The following is an 8796-nucleotide window of genomic DNA, read 5'->3' on the forward strand; positions in this document are numbered from 1 at the left end:
AGAAACACAATTGTAGACCTGCACCAGGCTGGGAAGACTGAATCTGCAATAGGTAAGCAGCTTGGTGTGAAGAAATCAACTGTGGGAGCAATTATTAGAAAATGGAAGACATACAAGACCACTGATAATCTCCCTCGATCTGGGGCTCCACGCAAGATCTCACCCCGTGGGGTCAAAATGATCACAAGAACGGTGAGCAAAAATCCCAGAACCACACGGGGGGACCTAGTCAATGACCTGCAGAGAGCTGGGACCAAAGTAACCAAGAATACCATCAGTAACACACTACGCCGCCAGGGACTCAAATCCTGCAGTGCCAGACGTGTACCCCTGCTTAAGCCAGTACATGTCCAGGCCCATCTGAAGTTTGCTAGAGAACATTTACATGATCCAGAAGAGGATTGGGAGAATGTCAGATGAAACCAAAATAGAACTTTTTTTGGTAAAAACTCAACTACACGTGTTTGGAGGAGAAAGAATGCTGAGTTGCATCCAAAGAACACCATACCTACTGTGAAACATGGGGGTGGAAACATCATGCTTTGGGGTTGTTTTTCTGCAAAGGGACCAGGACGACTGATCCGTGTAAAGGAAAGAATGAATGGGGCCATGTATCGTGAGATTTTGAGTGACAATCTCCTTCTATCAGCAAGGGCATTGAAGATGAAACGTGGCTGGGTCTTTCAGCATGACAATGATCCCAAACACACCGCCCGNTCTCTAGCAAACTTCAGACGGGCCTGGACATGTACTGGCTTAAGCAGGGGGACACGTCTGGCACTGCAGGATTTGAGTCCCTGGCGGCGTAGTGTGTTACTGATGGTAGCCTTTGTTACTTTGGTCCCAGCTCTCTGCAGGTCATTGACTAGGTCCCCCCGTGTGGTTCTGGGATTTTTGCTCACCGTTCTTGTGATCATTTTGACCCCACGGGGTGAGATCTTGCGTGGAGCCCCAGATCGAGGGAGATTATCAGTGGTCTTGTATGTCTTCCATTTTCTAATAATTGCTCCGAGAGTTGATTTCTTCACACAAGCTTTTTACCTATTGCAGATTCAGTCTTCCCAGCCTGGTGCAGGTCTAATTTTGTTTCTGGTGTCCTTTGACAGCTCTTTGGTCTTGGCCATAGTGGAGTTTGGAGTGTGACTGTTTGAGGTTGTGGACAGGTGTCTTTTATACTGATAACGAGTTCTAACAGGTGCCATTAATACATTTAACAAGTGGAGGACAAAGGAGGCTCTTAAAGAAAAAGTTACAGGTCTGTGAGAGCCAGAAATCTTGTTTGTCTTGTAGGTGACCAAATACTTATTTTCCACCATAATTTGCAAATAAATTATTTAAAAATCAGAAAATGTGATTTTCTGGATTTTTTTTCCTCATTTTGTCTCTCATAGTTGAGGTATACCTAGGATGAAAATTACAGGCCTCTCTTCTTTTTAAGTGGGAGAACTTGCACAATTGGTGGCTGACTAAATACTTTCCCCACTGTATTAGGCTTTGGTAACACACACAATACTTGCATTTTGGATCAATTCATTGCATGTATTGACAATGAGAAGAATATAGAATATATCCAGCCCTTTCCTTACTGGTCAGCTGAAGCCACACACTAAAATAGTATCGACTGCTGCCCACTCCTCAATGACATCAGTTGTTTCCCTAAAAAAGTCAGGTTTGACCTTTCACAGATTGCATTAATTTGCAAGTCATTTTTTTTTGTTTTACGTCAATAATGCCCTCCCCCAACCCTTCTCAGTCAAGGTCAACAATGTGTGTGGGAAGAGTGTTACTGACTTCTAAAAACTGAAAATGTTGCCAATAGTATTTCAAGAAAGTAGCTAAAATGTATCTTGTGTGAATCTGTGCTGTCCTGTTTTTCAATCTTACCCTGTTGCTGTTTAAACTACTGAATTTCCACGGCTATTTATACATCTTATCTTATCTTATTTGTCACACTTAACCCAGACCAGATGAACAGAATTCAGTCGTGTCAGACTGAGATCAGAGCTATTCTTGCTCCATTGTCTTTGTAAATATCCCTAATAGCCCTGACTGTGGTTGTTAAAAGGTAGTCTCCACCAACAGTGCAATTCAAACAAAAAGTGGTACCCGTCTTTGGTTCCACTGAGAAGTAGGGTTCCCCTTGCAGGACAGAGTAGATGAGCTTGGCGTTGTTTCCGAACATGGGATCATCAGCATCTGTAGCTGTCACCTGGGCCACTGTGGTCCCTGTGGGGGTGGGGGGGAACGGATCACACAGTCAGAGTTAGCTCAGGCAGCAGTTCCAGTCGACGGGGAAATAAAGTGATTATGCCACAGTCCCGCAGGGTCTGTCTGTCTGGCTCAGGGGGGGAGCAGTGCAAATGGTAGGAGGGAGGGGGGTGAGGTTGAGGTAGGGTTAAAGGAGGGCTGTTGAAAATGGGGTTAGGGAGGGGCCTGTGGGGGGGGAGCATCGGTCTTGCACAGCTCTATAAGGCTGTGCAGGTGTGTGTGTGACAACCTCTTACGCCCTATAGCGACATCTCTCTCACTATCCACCTGCTACTCCTTTTCTCTCCATCTCATTCTTTTCCCCCAGAAAGCGCTCTCTCTTGCCTCCTTTAACACAGCCCTTCTTATTTTCAGTTGCCTGCAGACCAACCTTCCCCTCCCTCTTTCTCTTTCCGAAATCACATGCATTATGATTTATTACGGGTGAGATATTACCCCGCGAAAGCAGATTACGTATAAATTGAAATGGTAATGTTTTGGTATGAAAGGGCAGTGGTTATAATAACGTTATTTAAGAAATATATCCATAAAGGCATCCAAGATAGGGTTCAGAATGCAATACTTTTAACTTCCTGAATAGGGACAGATGACAGACATTCATATAACCTTTTTTCCTTGAGATTTAAGTTAAGAAAATTCATTTTTAAAAGAATATCCTTATAAATAATAAAGCTGATAAGTTGTTTTATCTGCTTGATAGAAAATTATTTGCTTTTATTTGTAAAACAAAAAAAAAGAAAACGGTTGTTTGTGTGAATAATATTCTAAACACATAACTCTTTGAAACATCAGACCAACCATGAAAAATATAATCATGCTATTAATAGACCTATTCTAGTATCTCTGATGTTTTGTTTTTTTAAAGAGACTGCTTTAAAGGATAGTTATACATATACAAAAATATTCTTATTCATTTTCAACAAAGAGATAAATGAGAAGATCAACAGCACTCTCACACCTCTGTGGTAAATACAAAGCTGGAGCTTGCTTTACTAACCGGTCGAGAAGCAGCTGTATACATACATAAGTAACTATAGTCACCTTGTAGCACCTCAAAAAAGGTTATATCTAACCCTAACCCTAAGGTCCAAATTCAAACCAAGTCGTATATATGCTAATTTCGAATCAGTTTGTTTGTCAATTAAAAGCTTACCAATTAGACACATCTCAGGGATGCTGGACACATATGGTTCGTTCTGGAACTGAGGGACATTGTCGTTGATGTCCTGCACCGTGATGATGAACTCTGATTGGGGTTCCACTGGTTCATTGGACCTCCTGTTTATGGCCTGGGCCTGAAGGACATAGAAGGCCTTTTCCTCTCTGTCGAGCTTCTTCAGTGTCCGTATCTCACCAGAATACTCATCTATCTCAAACGCATCTCCGGCACCATCTCCTGATAATATGTACTTGATGGAAAACTCACCACGGTCATAGTCAGATTTGAGCTATAAAAAGAGGAGGGGGTATGATGAAAGCTTTTTTTAAAACATTTTTATAACGAGAAACATGCATTTACTAAAGGAAATAGCGTGTCAAGGACATGGAGGACATTCAATCTTTGGTGGTACCTGGCCAATAACGCGAGGAGTTGGATCTTCCTCTGGGACAAACAGCTGTTTCCAGATCCAGCCTCTCTTCAGGCGACGGTGCAGATGAGTGGGCCCTTGGGCTATTTGTTGGGCTTCCAGGCCCTGAGTACCTCTCGTATCGCTCAGCACCCCGCCAGGAATCATAGAAAAGACCGCTACCATGGCCAAAACACTCGGCATGCTCATTTTTACTGTCCATCCGTGCATTTCCTTCCACTGCATGGTTAATGGACAGAAGAGGTTTCACTGGTCCGGTGTTGCCAATACTTCATTCAACAGCACAGTATTTCATGATCCCGGCAGTGCTGTATCCCATCTCGTTATGATGTGGTTCATGTGCAGGCTCATATCTCTGAAATAAAAGTTAACAATTTAATTAACGGTTGCTTTGAGAAATGTCCAGCAGTGCGCAGAGATTGCAAAAGAGGAAATTGAAATCTTTAGCTCTGGAGAGTATAATCCAGATATCAAGTGTTCAAATTCACACCTGTATCAGTACATAATGACAAGTCTTAATTTAAAGGCTTGGTTTATCTATGAGAAATTAGAATTCAATATTAAGTCTATGAAAGGTAAATGTCACGTATCAATATATAGAGTTAACGAGCAATAAATGAAAAAGGTGATTGTATGTTATATTAGTCATAAAAACAAGTCTTACTGCTGTGATTGTTTTTGATAATATGTAATAATAATTACATGTTAATATATAAATCTCATCTTATAAATGGTTGAAATAGTAAACGTTAGCTACATAAATGTTTACCACTTCTTCCATTGCAAGTGACACTGTTGTAAACACAAACTGTATTTATACCTGAACTAAAATGTACCTGAACATTGTCAGGTATATTCTTTAAAAACATTAGTGTGTGCTAAAAAAATCCACGTACAGTATATATAATTATCAGTGAAATTATGTAATTCCTCTGAGCCAGGGCTGTGGGGTTTAATTGCAAACCACTGTTTTAATTAAATGTTTTATTTTTAACTATAGAGTCATGTCAAAACCGTTTCATCAGAACAACTCAAATACATAGCAAATTCAAGCAAGAAAGTCTTAGTCAGAATCACATTTTACACAAGAAAAACAAACCCTTTGTCCGCAATTTTCTTTTCTTTTTTGTCTTGCATCCTGCAGGCAGCATGAGTGGCTGGAAACAGGCTGCTGTTTTGAATTCAAACAAGGCCCTGTATTGTTTTTCATTGGGGGGAGCAAGCCCTGTACATCATTCCTTAAACATGACACTGTGCTCTGCAGCTAACTAATGAAGACTTGTAATTAGATCAATGTCTCCCCGGACATGGAAAACAGAGAGACATGGCTCTGACAAACTATGACTCGAATCGATGCATCAATTATAATCTGCATCAGGGTCAACAGTGTAAGGACAATGAAAGTCAGACAAGACAGCAAATTAGTCAGGGCAACAAGGAATACAATATCTTGCACTGATAAAGTTACCAGAGTTTAACTTCAACAAATTCATTAAACTCCTTTTATTTAGACTGACACTCAATTATTTTTCTTTTCTACAAGCAACAATAATCATGTCACTGTCAAAGAGACAAAAATATGCCATCACAACTTTGCCATCTTTACGTTAGCAAGGTTACTGTCGTCGAGCAATTCCTTTCTCTAAGTAAAAGAAATTCATTTTTCCCGCTCTGCAGGTGTAGACTATCATTAGTTTAGTTTCAAACCCATCCTTTCTGACTTTTAACAGTTTGCTTTGAAAACTGACATCAATGATTTGAACATGCTATGAACCCTTGAATGCCACTCTCTTGTCATGCAGCAACCCATACATCAGCAATCTGTGTGATCAGATGAAAAGGGCTAGGAATCACATCAGCCATTATTCTATAACATGTTAATATCATTTGTTGACACTGTGCGTAACCTATAGGGTCTCACTATGTGGAACTTGTATTCAAAGTGATGCAAGGGAACACATGCGCATGCATTTTAAGCATGGGTAGTATAGAGTATATTGCAATGTTTTTCAAGCAGTAACAGTAGTTGCAGGATTATTGCTTTTACAGCCCATAATGTTCATGTTTAATCTTGTAAAACTAAATTAGCTGCCAAGACCCATTTGTAATGAGTTTGTAAAATCAATTACTGACGCAGGCTTTCATAATGATATACAATTCCCATACAGAATGCAAACAAGAGTACTTGTTTGTGCTTATGTATGTCTTTCTGGGCCGTATTCATATCTCTGAGCATTGTGGACTGACACTCCAATTAGTAACCAGTGAGTCGTGAGCTGTTATGGTCTTTCATAGGGCTGCCAAGTACGCGCCCAAACTGAACGCCTTGAGCCAAAACTAGACAACAGCCCTCGATGATGTTACTCGGAGCAACTGCTCATCTGCCAATATGCCAAGGAGTCTGTTTAAAACCTCTTCAGCTTTTAAGGATGTGGCTTGAATAGTGCACAGGTCAACAGATGTTTAGGTGCCAATTTAACAAGATGGGCTTTGGTAGAAAAAATGATGAAATTCTGCAGAAAGAATGGCTATGCCAAGAAAAAGGGTGAGCTCATATGTCCAGGTCTGTCAATAGCATAGGGTTTAGGGAGATAGTAAAACATATATATGTGACAGCTATATTGAAAAGTTTTTGATAATATATGTGGCGAATATTAAATAGACACATTACAGCCTTTATAAATCCATCAGATTTCATTTTCAGGTGTATACGGAAGGAAACTAAAAATATGTTAAATCGCTGTTGAACTCTAAGGTCAATTTTCTCCTTTCAAAATAAATGTTCATTTGAACATGACATGCTGAGTGGCCTGAGGATGACAGCCATTCATTAGCTCAATAGGCCTTGCTCCCATTTCCAGCAGACCTCCTGTAGCCTGTATGTACAGTACGCCACTCCACCACATGACAGAATGACAATGAGCTTCAGTCTCACAATGTTAAGCACCAGATGTGCTGAGACGGCCACACATATTCCTATATGGTGATGTGTTCCAGCTAATAAAGTGTCGCTCTGTGTTTGAAATTGTTCCAGGATGCTGTTAAAGATGTCGAAACGCAGTAATAAAGAAGAAGAAGCCTCTACTTGACATTGTGGATGAAACATAAATATGCATCAAATGCACTCCCGGCACTAACTGCTAAGTAATGCTAACTTTATGTGAGCAATAGGTGGGTAGTTTTTGACGCATTATGAGAAAGAAATTAAAATCTGTAAAGCTTAAACCGTGTCAGTGGATCTAAATATAGACTTTTCGCAATCTTGAAGACCCATCCATCTGTTAAGCCTTGCTTCTTTAAAAGCACACTCCCAAGACAATATGTCCTTAATTGGTCATTTGGGAGCCTATCATGGGACCTGTTGTTTACTGTTCAGCTCCGTAAAACAATAACAGTGACGTGTAATTTATGGTTAGAAAATCAGGACCTAAAATGAGTTCAAAGACTGTGCTAGAGCAACGGGGGAAATGTCAAGCCATCATGTTCTCCGTGGTAAGTCATTTGTCTGATTTTATTATGTGCACAAGTGGAAATCATTATCGTTTAGCAAAGGGTCACGAATTTCCTCTGACATTTATCAGCAATGGGACTCCATCCTATTATTCATTTTTTCGCCATCAAAAACAATTAACTGATGTTAAAAAAGACGGACATGTATATTTAAACTACAGGCAATTGTCTATAAAGACTTAATTTTGGTGATAAAAAAAGAGTTTTAGAATAAAAAGTTTTGAGGAATATCAGACGAGGACAACATATAGAGAGCAGACAATCATATTTACATGTATTTTTCGAAAGGCAGAACCAAACTGCAATGTCTAAATCTTTTCAGTCCTTATATCGATCGGCCTATGGTTGAGGATATATAGTGCAGCATCATGTTGACAGTTCCCACACATTACATTGTTTGGCCAAGGTTTTCTACTTTATAAACTCACAATGTTCTTTAGTTACAAATGGGGTATTTGTTGGTTAATGTTTACCGCCCTTGAGTACGTTTACCAGTATTTTGGACAGACGGGGTATTTCAATGAAAGCATGTGAGAAATTGTCACCTTAAGGAAAGGTCACAGAAATTATTATTGAACCTCGCCAAATGTTGAATAATCTGGGTCAAATGTTTTCACTCAAAGGTGGAATGCACTAAAGGCGTGTATATTGTAGCTACGCAGCCAGTACATAGAGTTCAGTCAATGTAGGATAAATAAGCGGATAACTCATACAGAGGCCTCAAATAGTCAACTCTGGAAAATCACTTTGGTACACTTCACTAAAAGGCTTCCAAGTTATTTCCTAACCACTTAAAACATCATCAAATATTTCAGAAGGTTACCACCAGCAAGCCAGAAGTAATCACAATAAATATACTGATCTCCTGCTGTGAAAAACACAAAGAATTCCCAGGACTCTTTCATGTAATATAGATTTCAGACTTCCTGCTGTTACTTTTATGTTTAAAGCCTTTTTTACTCTTGGAATTGCTAGAAACATCCTTTCATAGATAATATATTAAATTACATCTAAATATCTTCTGACAAAACATGATCTGTAACAAGATGTATAGCACGCACCACCTACACCCACCTGTTTGTGTGAGGCTGCTGTCCCCAGAGTTACTTGCCACCAATCGTTGTAAGGAGACCATCGCAGGGGTCTGAAGAAACACAATCTGCTTAACTAAATGCCCTGGTACTGGAAAGCGATTCAGTCACCACAATAGCAGAAGCGAATGCGCGTGGTTCTCACAATGCGTAATCCCCTGCGCTGAAGACCACCCCTCTTCTTCTTCTTCTCTCCCCTTTTCTGCCCTTCTCAAACTTCCTGGGGAATAACAAACACAGGCTCTATTGTCTGGGAGCCTGCAGAACACTCAAAGCCTTCATCACCATGCAAATAGTCACAGCGCAGACTTACAAATGGATTTCTATCTATTCACCCT

General features: G+C 40.1%; 1 protein-coding gene across 2 annotated transcripts in view; it reads right to left on the reverse strand.

The window, feature by feature from the left end:
* Positions 1-8584, reverse strand: part of LOC104960408 (cadherin-7-like) — a 21946-nt gene extending 13362 nt beyond the window's left edge. For both annotated transcript variants that reach the window (XM_010788445.1, XM_010788454.1), the window contains exons 1-4: positions 8442-8584; positions 3840-4212; positions 3422-3716; positions 2107-2226 (exon numbers count right to left, since the gene is read on the reverse strand). In XM_010788445.1, the coding sequence (XP_010786747.1) occupies positions 2107-2226; positions 3422-3716; positions 3840-4082 (658 nt within the window). In that variant the 5' untranslated portion in view covers positions 4083-4212; positions 8442-8584. The remainder of the gene's footprint in view (positions 1-2106; positions 2227-3421; positions 3717-3839; positions 4213-8441) is intronic.
* Positions 8585-8796: the final 212 nt, after the last annotated feature.

This window comes from Notothenia coriiceps, unplaced genomic scaffold (genome assembly GCF_000735185.1).
Source record: "Notothenia coriiceps isolate Sejong01 unplaced genomic scaffold, NC01 NC01_scaffold00001364, whole genome shotgun sequence".
NCBI classification, from domain to species: Eukaryota; Metazoa; Chordata; class Actinopteri; order Perciformes; family Nototheniidae; genus Notothenia; species Notothenia coriiceps.